This window comes from Gymnoscopelus microlampas, assembly GCF_963454915.1.
Source record: "Gymnoscopelus microlampas genome assembly, chromosome: 5".
In the NCBI taxonomy this organism is placed as follows: domain Eukaryota; kingdom Metazoa; phylum Chordata; class Actinopteri; order Myctophiformes; family Myctophidae; genus Gymnoscopelus; species Gymnoscopelus microlampas.
In genome coordinates, this window is record NC_139942.1 from 40,248,371 (window position 1) to 40,266,567 (window position 18,197).

Genomic DNA, 18,197 nt, shown 5'->3' on the forward strand with positions numbered 1-18,197 from the left:
CTTGCGGTCTTTTTCTAGTATGAGATTTGTGTTGTTATTTCTCACTTTATGATGAATTACTATAGCAAGGCAAATTTAATTGTATAGCACATTTCAACAACAAGGCAATTCAAAGCGCTTTACAATATTAAGCATTAAGACATTAACCACTTAAACCCTCTATACGTCGTAATCTCATAATTAGTTGTCCGGGGTTGGCTGGCTGTGTACTTGATCTGCTCCTTTTTCACTCTACACCAAATATGTTTTTGCCGAAAATAGCCTATCTACAAGCTCACAGCGTGTCGCAGCATGTTGTGAGTTTGTAGATCGGCTATTTACGGCTGAATGTTCCCTCCAGGATAGGGATGCGAGGGCTCAAGTGATTCAAGACAGAAAACATTAAGAGATTGCAATAAAACAAAAACAGAGACGGGGGGACCCAGTCAAGACTATGGGCAGTCAGGGAAATTCCCCCCTGTCGGGTGACAAGAAGGTCAGTTGGCTCTCATGCATTGAAGGAGGCATGAGCTCGGCCCTGGCCTCCCTAGGCTGGTGGGGGGAGTGTAGTGCCCAGGATCACTTAGCAAATTGGCACCGGGTGAAAAAAAAGGGTTACAAAATCGAGGGATAAAAAATATTTAAAAAAAGTGTATCAGTGATGATGAGTTGAGCTTGTGTACCTGTTGTCTCTATCACTCTGCAGGTGCGGTTGATGATGCCAAGAAAGCGCTGCAGCTGAATTCCAGCCTTCCTGTGGCCTTAATGCGAACAGGGTAGGTGGCATAACATTAGAAACATAATCTGATTTAATGTCTAGGGTGAGGGTCTGACAATAATAGTTGCCCGCCCAGGGCATGTACAGTACCAGTTGAGTGCGATGTTTTTTCTTTGTTTGCTTTTTCTTTCTCAATATCTTCATTCAGTGTGGGCTGCCTCTGTCAGCCTTGTCTGAACCTCTCTGCCTAAGCAGGGGCTCTAGACTGCCACCAAAATGAGTGTGCGAGTTATCATTTCACGTGATTGCATTCGTGTGAAGGGTTTGATGATCATTAGGCTGGTCTGTCCCTGTCTGCACCTTCATCATCTGTGCGTGTGTTTACGTGTTCTGAACTTCTGTATATATGGTGTGTATGGTTAAATGCAACAATCCTGTTCCTCAAAGTGACTCAGAGTCATATTAGTTAAATAAAATCACTGAGGCACACATATACATGATCATGTATATACACACACAACATATATCAATTGTCTAATAAAGTTTTTTAATTCAGTTGAATCACCTGATGCACACAATTGGTAGTTGCTACATTTCAATTGGTCAGATTGCGTGCAAGGGTCAGATGCACACAGCTTGTGTACACACACACACACACACACACACACGCACACACACACACACACACACACACACACACACACACACACACACACACACACAATCCGTAGTATGGTGTCGCATGCAAAAAATAAAAAAAAACATCTGCAAGCTAACATGTAGGTGGAGTGAATGCAATGCACTGTTAGCTTGTAGGTTATGCGGTGCAGTTGCAAATTTGATGATGCAATTGCTTGGTGATGCTGACTGAGTCTCGGTCTTAAAGCGACCGTACTGACATTAACCAATACTAGTTTGAAAAGTTACTCTGGAGCCCTGCTGAGCATGTCTGTTCTGAAATGACGACTGATTGATTCTATAGGTTTGGTTCCTGCCATCTTGCTTTTACCTGTCCATGTTACAAATAAATTAATAGTTGGATCTTGGAATCAATTCTCAATTAAATATGACTGATGTATTTTGGTAGTTAAAAAAAAAAAAGGTCTCTTGCTCTGTATTGTTTTGCACACAATCAACAGGCAATACATAGGACCACAATAGAAACAAGTCCCCAGGACTTTTTTGTGTTATCCTTCTAGCTTTAATGTCTTACTGCACCATGTGCCGTTTTCATTTCTAACTAATAAAGTATTCAATCAATCAAAATGGGTTTTAGTTGGAAGTAAACTGTGAGAACAGTCTACGAGTAGCACCGCCGCTACAGTACCCCCTAGGCAGGGCAAGTAGACATTTAAATGGGGCAAGTTGAAGTACATTTAAGAAGTACTTGCCCTGCAGGTCCAGAAGGAAAAAATAACTTGTCAACGTTGGGCCCTGAAAGGGTGTCTGTATGTGTTGGGATTTTTTGTAACTATCTGTTGTGGCCTTGGCCTCATAGTACGTCACTTCGTGTCGCACTATGAGCTTGTAGATCTGCTATATATTATTTTTTTAAGCGGAAATTTCCAACTCAAATATTTGCTTCTGGGACTCCCTGGAACAAAATATTTTGAGATGGGGGTCCGCGGCCAAATACATATAATTTTGGGGGTCCTTTACATGAAAAAAGCTTTGAGCACCACTGATATAGAAACATATGTTTTTCAGAAAACTGTTAGGATCTAGAAGACATTTTTTGAATCGGCCTTAATGGGTTAAACAAGCCTGGACAACAAGATGACACAAGGCAATGTCACACAGCATGTTCTGAAGTTTATTAAACACATGGAGAATATACAGTATACTTATTCCCAGTCACGTTACGTGACCGGAAGATATGTGAGTTAGAACAGAAAGAAGCAGGGTGGGTTATATGAATAAGCACAAACAAGAGAACCTGATGTTCTACAAGGAAGATGAATTGCACTTCAACAGTTGCATCCCGTATCCTTGAGCATGCAGTGTCCTGATAAAGCAGCGCTCATGGTCGACAAGAACATATCAATACTGTATGCTTACGCAGATGAGAGGGAAACAGTACAGATACTCAGGTCAAACCTCTAATATATTATATTATAACAGTATCTGTGTGTGTGTGTGTGTGGGGGGGGGGGGGGGGGGGGGTAAATGTTTGCATGCTGTATTGAAGGCACAATCTGCGTTCTAGTAGTTTGAAATATTAATACATTTTTATCTTTATATATACAGTGTATGTAGAGAGAGATTATCACTTGAGCGTACTGTCAGCGTTCATTGTTGCCTGAGGTTATCCAACTGAAGTCAGGCATATCAGATCTATATCTGTCTATATCTGCATGTCTGATGTAGCCATGCCCAAGGTTGGATACTGAGGGCAAGAATGAAGGCCGGAGGATAATTTGTTTATCTCGTACCCGTAGACAGAACTGTTGTTGGGCCACTCGGCTCCTCCCAAACAATGGCTGCTAGACAACCCACAGTGTCGCCCAAAACACTTTGGCGATAGGGCTTTCTCTGTAGCAGCCCAGACACTGTCCACTGAAGACCTGTTCTATACTACTACTTTGTTATGCGACGATGTCGTGCGAAAATAGCCTGCTCTATAAGCTCAGAATGTGATGCATCGTGAGGTTGTAGATCTGCTATTTTCCCTATTTTTGTTGAAAAATGTCACCTATACTTTTGTTCTTTTACTGAAGTAAATCTTGAATACCGAACTTGTACTTGTAACTATAGTAACTATGTAACTAGACCATTTCTACAATTGGGTATTGATACTTTTACTTAAGTAAAACATTTGAGTACTTCTTCCATCACTGCTGAGAAGTAATCGTCACACGAGTGCTTCCACACACACATTCAATCATACAGACCCCATGTGAAGGCATGGAAACCCTGCAGTCTTCAACACGCTTGTACTGTATAAAACAGTTTGTACATACAAAGACATCAATATGCACACGTTCCTTTCATCAGATATACAAAGCTGCACATTCGCCTGATTCCGGTTTAATGAATCAATCATTGTGAAACTGGCCACACTTGCACAAGCCCGATTTTCACTGCATGGCTCGCCATGAATGGATTTAGAAATACTCTTAAACATCCGTTTGTATATTGATACTTGTGTCGGCTCCACCAGATACAAGAGGGTTGTATTATTTGTCACTCACTCTATAGGTACAGTGCACAAGCAGCGAAATGTCTAATGACAGGTCATTAGACCTGTCGGTGAGGAGAATGGCAAAGAAAAAGGGCAATTTCACTGATTTTGTTGCATCGGCGGAGTTCTCCAACAGCAGGAGAACAGCTGTCATTATGCATTATCATTACGCAGGGCTGTGAATATTTATAGCTTCCGTACCATTAATTCATCACATGCACATGTAAGCCATCATCATCTGTGATATTTCTGCCCTCAATTCATTGCATGTCAAAAGGATGATCAATAATTAATTGATGGCGCTTATATTGAAACAGATTTTACAAATGGCTTCACAGTGTAAAATAAATGAGTGGTGGCATAGTTGAATCAGAAGAACCCGACCACTGTTGAGAGGCAGTGTGGGTGTGTGAGAGACAGACTGATGATGGGTTAGTTAGAGGAGGCAGCAGTAAGGACGTAAAGATGAGAATAATGTATAATGTACATACTGTATGAACTCAAAACAAATTGAACTGAATGTTAAACTACACATTTAATTTAGACCATCAAAGGTCGCTGTTATCCGCTCCGTCTTGATTAGTGTGTGGACAGACAAACTCCCATTGTATCCCCAGCCATGAATCTTACCAAACAATTGCAGCAAGTCAGCAACCATGTTTGGCCATGTTTTTTCCCCCAATTTAGTTGTTCTACCAATTACATTTTTCTTTCACAGATTTTGTTGTTCTACTTATTCCGTGTTTGTTTCTCTCCCAAATTAAGGTAGTTGCTCTACCAATTCCCCATGCACAATTCACTACACGGCACCTTTCACTGCCAACCTCCATGATTGGCCTGGTAGGGTGTATCCGCTTCTTCAGATACACATCAAGGCACCACAGAGGAATCTAACCCCAGTCTCCACAGTGTTGTGTACGAGTACTTTATCCCTGCACCACCTGGTGCTGACATGGCGAGTTCCCTCATCAGTTAAACACACGGTGGCCCTTTAGCTGCCATATCATCCCTAGGGCAGTGATTCCCTACCTGTGGGCCGTCAGGATAATGCAAGTGGGCCCCCATATTTTTTCTTAAAAACCTTGAAAAATGAGTTTTCATTGTGATAAATAAGAACTTAAAAAGTATACTACGTTAGTTCCATTGACCCAACCCGGAACGCAATTGATTGATTGACCGTACAATTAAAACATGCCATGTTAAGTGGTCAGATGGGTGGGCCGCAAATGCTTTGGAGATTTTCAAGTGGGGCCTGATCCAGAAACGTTTGAGACCCACTGCCTTAGGGCAATCAGTGCAAGACAAGTTCATCACCTTTAACTGCCCTTTTTATCATACAACCCAGCCCCACCCAGGGCATCTAAAGGCTGCATTTGTGATAACTCTACAGCCACGGCAGCACGTGCTCTGGGATGAAGTCATCGTTGAGTGTGCTTCATCTGTAATGTTTCTCTCTTTGACCCCCTGCAGAATAGCAGAGTACCACCTGAACCGCTATGAGTCATCACATGCAGCCTTTACTCGGGGACACCAGCTGGACGGTGAGTACAGCCTGTCCTGCCCTCGGGGACAAAACGCTGGGCTCTAGTGTGCTCAAGAGTTCATCTCAGTTCTGCCACTGCTGCACCCAGCTGTTTGCTTACTTATTGCAAACTCCTCCGCGGTGCACCGATCTTCTTCTTTTCTCTCCTCGTCCAAAAAAAAGTGCTGAGTTGCTGTCGGTTATCTTATCTCGCACCTCCCCACCTCCGCCTCGCAACACCTGTCCCGTCTTCTCATGTCTCCTTCATTCTGGTCCACTGATTTTCCATTTGTCCTTTTCTTGTTGTTTCCTGGGGGAGCCACATTTCTCTCTAATTTGCCAGTGACCCAATATTGTTAGGAGGCAAATTCAGACATATGTACAGTGTTTTGAGGATAGAGTCAGCCTACCTTACCTGCTTAATAGCTTTTGATAACAGCTTCTTACTTAATAACTGTGTTGGCCCTTAGCAGTGTTTTATCAATAGAAGTGCACGAGACCTGTGGTCTCGTGCACTTCTATTGATAAAACATTGCTCTAACTGTTATACCTCCAGCCACTTCCCAAAGTTCTCAAAGTGGTTGAGCAGAATTCAACCACTTTGTTCGGCACCTCACTGACATTGATATAGTAAGTAAGTAGGTCGGAGTGGCTTATTGTCGTATCAGCCGAGCAACGGGGGCATCTATCCCCTTTACATTGTGCTAGACCCCTGGGAGATGGATTGCTGAGGTGGAGCACTACCCCGACTGTCAGCTCCCAGCACTTACCACACGTCTTAGTTACCCAAGCCGTGCTACTCCTACGCTGAGTTGGCAGTGCCCGAGATCAAACCCTGAACCTTGCAATTCAAAGGCGAGCACGCTACGGACTGGGCTAAAATGATAAACTGTAATCAATTAGTTTATCATTACATTATTAAACATAATTGTTTATCAGGATGGTTTGGGGAATATCATTTATTTATTAGATTTTTTGTACCTCATATTAAATAGATGGAATTAAGTAAAGCAATGTACAATGCTCCTCCATCAATATTCTGTGATTGTTAATTGTGCAAACTGAAGTTGTAATTTGATACGCAATTATTTGTAATAACTATCTGTCATTAACTTCCCATTGATTTGGCTGTAGGGTTTATTTGAACACATTTGTATGAGCTACAGTACATAGCATTTTAGCACAAAGTGCTGTACAATTCTAACAGAAATAGACCGTCTCAGAACATCGGTGCTCATGGCAAAAATAGAAAAATAGGTGACACAAGTACTACGTAGGAGTCTCTGCTACAGGTTCCCAGTCGATGCTTTGTCACCGAAGCATAAGTCAGGCTTTTCACGCTCACTCAGTATTATTATGTAACGTATTTGACTCCTTGTTCTCTGGTGTGTCGTCCCTCAGGTTCCGACAAATCCTTTGAGGTTTGGATGAAGCGCTGCGAGGAGATGATGGAGAGTAAGTAAGCTAACAGGACACTTTGTCTTCCTCCACCCTACTTTGTGCCGTCCCACGCTGAGCCTCCACCTCCTGTCTAGGCGGCCGCGGTATGCGTCAGGTGGAACGCGCGCACAGTATTGGAGCGTGCGACCCCTCCTCGAGAGGGTTCAAACCATTCCGTTAAGGATACACGTGCGTGCGTCTCTGGATGGCGTGTGTGCGAAGGCAGCTATTATAGGCCTGAATCGTTCCAAGTGAACATGGGTTTTGACACGTGCGCAGCTCAAGTTTAAATCCCAGAAGCGTTGTGATTCATCACAGTTGCCTGCCGACAATCTTGAAAACCCCGATGAGGCTCGAAGCACGTGTACACACGTGTACACACACACACACACACACACACACACACACACACACACACAGCAGTATGCTCGCTGGTGTAAATCCCTGCCCCAAAACTTTAAAGAATGCTATCCATACACACGCTCACTCATACTTGCTCTCTCTCTCTCTCTCTCACACACACACACACACACACACACACACACACACACACACACACACACCTTGAGTGATTATTCGTCTCGCAGTCATCGTTGACTTCCACTCGTCTGTGTCTTTGTTCTTCTTCTGGTGACAATGTGTTTCCAGTGTGCGCAGCAGCTGGTTGTCCCTAGCTCCTGTCTGACACCACTGCAGTACGCTTCAAAATACACACACACACACACACACACACACACACACACACACACACACACACACCTTTTTATCTCAACAGTCCCCACAGCCCTCCCTCTTTTCAAGTACGACCTCATTAAGACAACATTAACTCGCGTCATATCTCCTTTCGCCGTCAACTCTCTCTCTCCCTCTCCCTCTCTCTATCTATCTCTCTCTCTCTCTCTCTCTCTCTCTAATGAATGTATTGAATAATATATGACAGCTTTCTGGTAAACGGTGAGCAGGCATGCTGGCAGGGGGCCCACAGGGCTTTTAATGGGCGTGGACAGACAAGTAAACAACTTGGCTTCGGAGCCATTGGAGAGGAGTCTATGTGTACAGCAAAAACACGTTGAAACCCAATGCAGATTCTGTTCGCATGTTTATCGCGTTACCAATCGGTAAACAGCTTATTGGTCAATGTGTAATGCAGGCTATATCTCTCTTATATCTCTTTATGTGTGTGTGTGTGTGTGTGTGTGTGTGTGTGTGTGTGTGTGGTGTAGCTGTGAGATCATCAATTTGAAGAATAGTAGAGTAAAGTTTAACTGACATGACGGCGATATTAGGTCCCCTGTTTTTTTTTAACACCTCTATCTCTTGCTTTCTTTCCAGAGAATAGCCAGAATGGTGAAGTCATTACGGTGAGTTCCTCTGTCAGGCCACCGGGGGTCACTGTTGCTCTCAGCATTAGCCGTGGTGTGCAACTCTGTGCTGTGTGTGTGTGTGTGTGTGTGTACACTACTGTTCCAGATGAAGCCTTACTAAGCTCTTTGTTTCTCTCTTTGTGTGTCTCGCCTGTGTCCATTTGTTTTGTGCATCCCCCCCAAACACACTGCCTAATTGTCTGTTCCGGTGACTGAATCTTCCAACAGACACCGGCAGCTCCACACGTGAAGTGAGTACACAAACGTTCCCGGACAGTTAGTTGTTGCCAAGCAATCCTTTTTTCAGTGTTTTGTGTTTGTGCCCGGTTTGTTTTTGAGCTGCGATTTTGTTGAGTTGTTTTGTCATATCATTTAAAATGACTAACTAAAGGTCCCTAATGGTCAAAACAAAAGCCACCTAATTTTGATCTGTGTTAATCGAGTGAGTGGGGTTGTGTGCGTGCGTGTGAGTGTGTAGATGTGTGTTTGGAGTTTTGTGGAGACATAACTGAGAGCTTGCGATTGTCATTGTAAATCATCACCAATTCTTCAGACTTTGGCTAAACAGTACTGTGTGCATTTCTGTGGCCTGTGTGTGTGAATTTCTGGCGCTCCACAGATATGATTGGTACCAGACGGAGTCCCAAGTAATTGTCTCAATCATGGTGAAGAATGTACCGAAGGATGGGGTCCGTGTCAACTTCTCAGAGACAGCGGTAGGTGCATTTACGCGCACACAACATCAACACACACTTCAAAGTAGTAGAGAAGAACTTGGGCTTTGTGGCAAATGGAAATGCATGTGCGTGTGCGCGCGCGTGTGTGTGTGTGTGTGTTCCTATTGGGCTTTTCTCCTCAGGGGTAACCATTAGATGGGTCTTCTCTCCGTTACATACACACGCACATGCACACACATGCACACACATGCACTCAGTCCCAGGGGAGCCAACTATGCCTCCAGTGGTGCCTTGTTAAACATTGCCCCCAAGTCGAGATCTAAGAACAATTTACCTTCCCCGCAATTCCCAACCTCTTTAATTGTCAGTAGATAGAAAGCATAGCTGATCCAAGATCAGCCTCAAAGTCCCCCCCAGGGAGAAAGCCCTTTCTCTCGCTCTCTTTTTTCCTTTTACAGTTCTCTCTCTCTTTCTCTCCCTCTCTCTCTCTCTCTCTGAGGGGTAACTGGAGGGAACCCCAGAGAAAACGGCTGTGTTTGTCCTCATAGGATAATAAACCGAGTCTAACCCCATATCAAAAGAATTCGTTCGCCCTTTCCCCACATTCACACTTAATCAACTGTTCCTCAGCTTTTGGAAAGTTTTGGTGCAAAGTACAGATATCTTCATATATCTTTAACTAGATCTGTGTAATGCGCGTGTGTGGTTATGTGTCTACTATATTTAGGGCAATTCAAGATGAAAGGCAGAGTTTCCAATTATCCGTCTCCCCTGTGACAAAGTGTGCAGTGGTTGTACACTACTTACGGTTATTGAGTGAATTGGAAATTAATATTAAAAGACTTGAAACCCCCCCCCCCCCCCCCCCCCGTTTCCAATTTCTTTTAGTTACTGTGCCCAACTTTACAAAGTTTGTATCTCGTTAACGTTGCCAGGTCTCTGTTACAAAGCTCTCTTGGAAACTCTGGGTGAATTCACTGTAAAATTTGAACAGAGTCGCCTTGTAGAATGTTACTGATCAAAGGCAATGGTCTCAAGTAATGATGTAAATATGACAATTTGTATTTATTTTTGATATAATTACTTGAAATCTTGTGTTGGACTTGTGGTTACCTTTTCATTCTACATCTATGGCAGTACAATTATGGAGACCAAAACATTTCATCATTTCTCTTTCAGCCATTCATAGCATAATATGAATTACGATACACGCAGAACATTTTCTACGCAATTTTTCTTTCAGTGCTCAAACAATATGCTGTAGAAGGAAACTTGGGAAAACTGTGGGGAAAAAAAGATAATGACATGCTAATGCTTAGGATTCTCCTTCCACGCATCAAGTGACAGATTTTCCCTGACAGGCAACTCCATTTGTCGGCCGAGCATTTGGAAATATGCACCCTACCGAAATACTTAGGCTGAGGAAGCTCTCTGGAACACCTCAAAATTGGGGAGCCTCTTACGACTTGGGAAACCACAGTTGTCAATATTGTGATTCCAACATAGCGTCTCTGTCGGGTGGAAACCTCGTATGTCCAAAACTGTTACTTTTACGGAGTCAAATTTAAAAAATGGCAAAAGTGGCAGATCTACAAGCTCAAAACGCATCGTTTCGCGCCGCGTTTCGAGCTTGTGGATCTGTAACTTTTCATACTTTCGCGTGACGCCGTAGTATGATCAAGTAATTCATTAATTACGGAAAAGGCACAAAAAGTGCTTTTTCATGGACATGGAGATAGGAGGTTTATGCCACGACAGTGACGATATAATACATCGCACCAGGGCTTAAGTCTCTGTGTAGCGCTTCTCATAAGACCGCAGTTATATTTCGCCATTCCATTATTTCAATGTGACGAGTCTATCCAGAGATCTTGTGGTGGTGTGTGTGTGTGTGTGTGTGTGTGTGTGTGTGTGTGTGGGCTGGCGTCTTGACAAGTGCAGACCGTGGCGAGGAGGAAGTGGGCCTCCTTGTGCACCTCAGTGACCCACGCCCACTGTGACAGGCTGTAGGGAGCTGGACCTCACTGGTCTCACTACGAGCTTGTAGATCTGCTATTTTTGAAAATGTGTGCAAATCTTTGAATATTTATTTTTTCAAAGCGAACAATTGTACGCATCGAATTTACTTAGGTACAGCACTCAAGTAAATCGTCTCTGTTGGGTGGAAAACCTCTGCTTAACCCATTAAGACCTGGAACTGTGTCATTTTTAGATTTGAGCTAAAAAGCATTATTTTACACTTTGGGCTATTCAAAAATAGCAGATATACAAGCTCATAGCGCGGCACCGAGTGCCGCGCTACGAGCTTGTAGATCTGCTATTTTTGAAAAATCGTGAAAATGTGTGCAAATCTTTGAATAGATATATTTTTAAAGCAAACTTTGCTTCTGGGGGGTCCCTGGAACAAAATATTTTGATGGGGGTCCGCGGCCAAATACGTATAATTTTGGGGGTCCTTGAAGATTGAGCACCACTGATATAGAAACATACGTTTTTCAGAATACTGTTGAGATTTAGGAGACATGTAGAATCGGCTTCAGGTCTCAATGGGATAATGGAGATAAACGGTTTCTGCCCGAAAATGTTACTTGGTTACTGCGGTCCACCACTGTCGGTGACCCACGCCACTCGTGACAGGCTGTATAGGGAGCTGTAACAAGCCGTCTTCAGGGGTCAGTGTCCGGTTGCAGGGGACACAGTGCCAGGAGACTCCTTGCCGTCACACAACCAGCCTGACAATTATTCACAAGGACATCGCCGACACCCCTCCCCCACCACACCACACCACCACCCTTCCTTATCCATCTTTGTCTTTCTTATCTGGTATCTGGGTTGAGTTCTCCTCCTTCAGCGCTGTGCAGCCACAGGGGAGAGGTCAACGTTTGCTCTCTCGCTGTCAATTTGGATTTTTGTTTTCCGACGGTCAATGATGATGTTTTGGGGGGGGGGGGATTTTGCTATTGTACGTTGTTTATATATTCAGGACGTCAACATGGCGTGCATTCATCAAACAAGAATTTGTTTCAATCCAATAAATAAAAATAAATCCTCCAAGAAATCTTGGAGCCCACGTAGATCTCGGTCAAACTGTTTAAACATAGTCTCATGAATTTGAAATTACGATTTAGCTTCCCGATATTCAACGGTAATTTAAACTTTCAATTTCTGTAGAACCCTGAATTTTACCTGTGTTAGCAACTTGTGTTTGTGTGTGTGTGTTTATATTAATGTCCCCACAACTACAATAGAAGTTGAGAAATAGACATTATAAGGACAATTTTCCTGGTTCTCTTAAGAGTAATGGTTGTTTCTATGGTTAAAAATGTTAGTCTTACATTTAGAAAAAGATTCAAGTTAGAATCGTACTGATTATAGTACCAGGGTCGCGCCAACGCATCATAAGCTTGTAGAGCTGCTCTTTTTGGTGTGCAACACCGGTGTGTAACTACATATAACGTAGCATTTTAGGGTTATGTCAAGTTTTGATGTCCTCACAAGTATAGTAATATAAATGTGTGTGTGTGTGTGTGTGTGTGTGTGTGTGTGTGTGTGTGTGGTCCCTCCTCCCTCCAGCTGTCTGCCACAGTGCGGTTGCCATCAGGGGACGACTACAGCCTCGCCTTGCAGCTCCTTCATCCAATCACTCCTCTACAGAGCACCTTTAAGATCCTCACCACCAAGGTACTGCACCCACTCACCCAACCATCCACCCCATCAACCCAGTCGGTCTGTCAGAGTCCAGATTGCTTATTCGCAGTCTAGACTCTAGAGCTTATCTGTGTCACCATTTCCGCACAGAAATATTGTGCCTAGAGCTTTTACATCAACCACCAGATGCCAGTAGATTTTGTCCCACCAGATGCCCCTATTCTGTAAACCTGTGTTTTGGGATTAACCCTCCACTATGGCCAGTACACAGCCAGAGCAGTGATTTTAAAGGAGTAGTTCACCCAAAAAAAAACGTATTTTCTATCAATCACACACCCCATGAAGCGTTGAATCATGGAGATTTGTTTAGTTTTTATCGCATTCCTAAGCCAATCATTTGATGACCGGGGGAAAGATGCTGTCAGTTCTCATCATGATTATTATTTAGGGGTGTCCCCAACTAAGAATGTACATGGTTGAGTCTGATTGGTCAAGTCTTGCCTATCGTCTAATGATCGTTGAATCGTGGTATTGCCTTCGTCATTGATACATAATTCTCACTTGCGACATTGGCTTCCATCTTTTCCACACCAGACAAAAGAAAAGTAGTTTGTCTTGGCATAAGAAGGTATTTGTGACCGAACGCAGCAACTAGCTGGTCATTTCAGTTTAACTTTACAAAAAAATGCTGTGTAATTTGATTTAGGTCTAAAGAGAGGTGAACACAGATTCACAATCTACAATTTAATTAATTGTCTATCATTCACCTAAACTTCCGAACAGAAATCTGTGTGTGAATATGAAAATAATTCCTAATTATCAAGTAATTATTTCCTGCTGCCCTCCTGTTCATTTACAGGGATTAGCCTACTTACAGCTGTTAAGTCGCCTAAAGGCTGTCTTTCATATGATCATTCAGTAACATTACATGATTAATCTCATGCTTCTATGATGTCAAGTTCAAATAAAACAACCATAATATTGAGTTTAAATGATTCTGGTTTTGCAATAAAAATGACCAGTTTCATCTTCTGGTCTGTGAAAAAAGAAGCCTAGGAAGTGAGTGAATCATTGCTATGGCAATATGTAGGCCTATTTAACAACGTGCATACAAGTGTAGATGAGCATATATGTAGCATGTACCAGCATGTAGACATAATGGGACGTGTTACATCCATTTCCTCACTCATTATTTGAAATGTCTGTATTGTGCTGCTCCGATGGTCCCACAAATTTGATTGATTAAAGTACATGAGTTTTTTTCTTTTTATTAACAGCATTTAGTAAATAATTAAGTAGCCATGGGAACCAACACTTCCCGAGCCATGTGTCCCATAGGTCAGGAGCCTATCTCTTGTTTCTGTAGCGTGGGTACACTCCATGGAGAATGTCGTAGGGACTTACCCCCAATCCCACCCTTGATGCTGAGTGCCAAGCTTTGGGTAACATTTTTATAGTGATAGGTATGTTTCGGCCGGGAATTGAACCTCGACCTGCCAGTCTCAGGCCACTGAGCTGGTAACAGTATTAGTATGCAACACCTACCATCAGCTCAAGGAACATCCCGCACATCTTAGTTACCCAGGGAGAGATTAAGGGTTAATTGTCTTGCTCAGGAACACTTTGACACAATTCAACTTTAACATTGGCAGTCAAATCAGGCTCTTTGGATCAATCCATCGTCCAATAGTCAACTGCTTGGGGTCACCTCTATTATTATTGTTGTAAAGAACAAACCCTCAAGAGTGATAGTGGCTCAGTTTACACTCCTGCTGTCTCGCTAGCCAATGATAAATTGAAGACTGACCAACGCCTTTGCATTGGATTTTTCTAGTCATTGAGCTGGAGAAAAAGAGAAAAGAAATTAGGAAAAGAACACTTGCACAAGCCCTTAAGGTTATCACAGTGCGATTAGCTTCTAAACCTCTTTTGGAAAAAAGCCGTCCAAAAGCAGCAGTGTAAAGTAGGCTGCAGCTGTCTGTCTATAATTCCTTAAAGCTGTTAAGCCTGCTGGAGCCACGAGAAATGGGAAGAAAACACCCCAGGCTTGTTAAATATGTCCCCTGTAGACACCTTAGCATAACTCATAGAGTTAACGGGAGATTTGTGCACCCATACACACCAAACCCACATATACACTCAGGATGAACTGCAGATACACACTCATGGGCAGCAGCCGCCTACCTATTCTTGCTTACACACGCAGCATGAACAGAATATACACACAGGCACTCAAATGTCAACCTACACATGCACGCACACGCACGCACACGCTCATACTACACACACAGGCTCACACTAACATGGATATATTGTACACACGCACACTATTTATTAGACAGGCATTCATATGCCTACCTACTACCTACGCATGTACATACACAAACAATATGAAATATATCTACACTCAGATGCACAAAAAGTGAGCAACAAATACAAGCACACATACCTTCGCATACACACACACACACACACTCTGAAATGTTAAAGCCGTGTCCTGTGAGAGTACCCCAGCACTGTTTAAGGTGATTATGGCTCTAATGAGTAGGAAGGGCACTTTTTAGTATAGACTAATTAGTGTGTATAAGGGATGTGGGCTAATGACTGTGCTCCAGTGTTGACTGAGTCTGTGTGCTTGCTCAGGCTGTGAGAGTTCCGTCTGCTCCTAGGACTGTTGAGTACAGAGTGTAGCGGGGAGAGAGATACCAGGGGAATACAGCATGGAGACAGAGAGAGAGAGAGAGCTTTTTCCATAACATATTGTGACAATCATGTGACAGGTACGGGTCACACAATTGGATATTTTGAGCCGATTCCGATATGCAGTAAGATCGGAAAACAATGGCAGACAACCATTATGTCTGGCAATTCCCTTGCTGCTGAAATGCATAATACCAGCCAGTGCACTGAGTGTACAAAAGCATAAATGAACACTGGTGGTTTGTACAGTCTGAGAGTTAAAAGATTACTCAGGATTTCACAGTCTTAACAACAACTTTTCCCTCACGGATTGCACTGATGCATCTTTAGATATTTGATGAAATCTGCTGAACAAGGATGAATCGCTGATCTTTCGGCACACACAACGGCACGGGGCAGATAGCACAAACACACGGTATTCACATTAATCTTCTGTTTGACGTGAACGCCAATAGGTCGTCGGATTAAACGGCGGCATAAATATTTTATGTACGGCCTTATATCAGCTGAGATATATCCGCCTGCCCATGGGTATCGGTCGGGCTCTAGGTCAAACCGCGCAGCCCTAGAAAGAAATTGATTGTTTTGTATTTTTTCCTGACTGCGGAATACGATAGCGGAGATTAAATGGCAACAACACGGTGCTCACTGTTTCCTGGGTATAGCAGCGAGGGCTCGGGTCACCAACACCGCAAGAAACCTGACTTCTTTCATCCAGCAGCCGCAACGGCTGATGGATGCCAAAGATGTCTCCAGGCGGATTCAGCACTTTTTTACAAGTCCCAATGGGATTTAGTTTTTGGGCCTTTTTTGGAATGGTCACCTCCCATAGAGGAGACAAAAAGTGAAGAGCATTTGGTCAGTGGCTGGCTACTGACTTTGAAAACCCCCCTTGCACGCCCGACAGCAACGATAAGTTAGGTCGTTTCATGTTGTCCTGTGTTGTGTGTAGTAGATCTCTCCGTGTCCGCAGCGTAGATGTCAATGGCACGGTTTTGCTGCGCGGGGTGGAGGTTGACCTGCCTGGGCAGGGGAACCGGGGCTGTTTCTCTACACATCAGCAAGTTTAGCAGCAGAAAGCTGCCAGCCTTTTCTATCTGAAGCCTCCAGCTTCACATCACGGAGGAGTGAAAAAAATAAATCCCTGCCTGCCCTCCTCCGCTCGCTTCATACATACTGTACATACAAATACACAAACAGTGGTCATTCACACATACCAACCATATGCACACACACACACACACACACGCGCGCACAATCTCAAAAACAAACAGTGGCCAGTCACACATTGACACACACTCTCTCTCACACACACACACACTCACACAGAGGCTTGTGTGCGCGCACTCTCAAATGCACACTCACTCACTTTTCCATGGCAACAGTGGACACTGCATACCAGAGGTGCACGTGTGTGGAAGCTTAAACAAGCACTCAGTCTGGGAGAGATGGGGAAGGGAGAGCGCCTTAGACAGACCGAACAGACCGCTCTCTTACTCTCTTTTTCTCTCCCCATCCTTTCTATTCCTGCTATTTTTTCGGCACTCATTTCTCCCTCCCCCCCCCCCCCCTTTGGATTTTGCTCTCTTTTTTTCTCTCCTCGATTTGTCTTTCTTTTCATCGTTCTGTCCCTCTACTGTTTTCTTCTGTAGCTTTTGTGCTGTTATCTCTCTCGCTCTTACATGGTCACCCTGCGCACGCACACGCACACACGCACACACAAACACACACGTTGGTTTTGCGATTGGTTGAACTGCATCGCATTAACTTGCATCCATTCCATATCACCTTGCATCAGACTTAATCGTAACTGATCTAACACTAACCTTTTACTCTAACTGTAACCTTAATTGATACATGCCTATGAACAACCTCTACTCTAACCTTAACCATAACGGATAGAAATTATTATTATATTATAGATTATACCCATCAATTTAACCCCAATACATGTGCTTCAAAATGTGACCTATGTCAGGAACACACACACACGCACGCGCACGCACACACACACACACACACACACACACACACACACACACACACACACACACACACACACACACACACACACACACACACACACACACACACACACACACACACACACACACACACACACACACACACACACACACACACACACACTACCACCACCCAAGTTGAGTGTTAAAGAAAATGGGAGGGGGGGGGGTTGTCAATGGAGAGTAGGTTAACGGAGAAGAGAAGGAGAGTACAGACCCTCCACCCTCTCCACTCAAATCCCACAAAGACCTGCCTGTTCCCTGGTCCACTGGGCTCCATGGGTATGCATGGCCCTACACACACACACACACACACACACACACACACACACACACACACACACACACACACAGCTCTAAGAACACACATCCATGATCACATCCACATTTATCTGTTAAAGACTCCGTGCCCCCCGCCCACTCAAAAAAAAAGAGGGAAATAACATGCTTTTAAAATGTAAATGTACATCCTCTCTGGGAGCCGCGTTCAGTGCCGTTTCAAAGTCATGCCCCAGAAGGCAGAGGGCGGCGGGGGGGGGAGCCGACCCAACAACAGACACGTGAACAACAGCGTCAGCAAATCAAGTTCCTCCAGATTGGCACGCATCCCTAATGAGCGTTTAAAAAATGTTGTACCCCAGGAGCTGTTGATTTACCCCCACCAAGGTCTGTCTGTCTCTCTCTCCCTCTTTTCCCATTTCTATCTCTCTCTCTCTCTCTCTCTGACTTCCTCTCTCTCTCTCTCTCTTTGCCCCTCTCTCTCTCTTTCTGTAATGGGCTGCCTTCATTCCTCACTGCCAGTATTCATGCACCATCTCCCCGCTGCCTTTAAAGTCTTAGCGGGGGAAGCTAAGCCGGGCATGAGTGTATATACGCACGCACGCACGCACGCACGCACGCACGCACGCACGCACGCACGCACGCACGCACGCACGCACGCACGC

At 43.9% G+C, this 18,197-nt stretch overlaps 1 protein-coding gene across 2 annotated transcripts in view; it reads left to right on the forward strand.

Moving 5' to 3' along the window:
• Positions 1–18,197, forward strand: part of sugt1 (SGT1 homolog, MIS12 kinetochore complex assembly cochaperone) — a 34,522-nt gene that overhangs the window by 3,515 nt on the left and 12,810 nt on the right. For both annotated transcript variants that reach the window (XM_084058367.1, XM_084058366.1), the window contains exons 4-10: positions 686–755; positions 5,349–5,419; positions 6,802–6,855; positions 8,173–8,201; positions 8,433–8,455; positions 8,824–8,920; positions 12,455–12,562. In XM_084058367.1, coding sequence (XP_083914493.1) covers positions 686–755; positions 5,349–5,419; positions 6,802–6,855; positions 8,173–8,201; positions 8,433–8,455; positions 8,824–8,920; positions 12,455–12,562 — 452 coding nt within the window. The remainder of the gene's footprint in view (positions 1–685; positions 756–5,348; positions 5,420–6,801; positions 6,856–8,172; positions 8,202–8,432; positions 8,456–8,823; positions 8,921–12,454; positions 12,563–18,197) is intronic.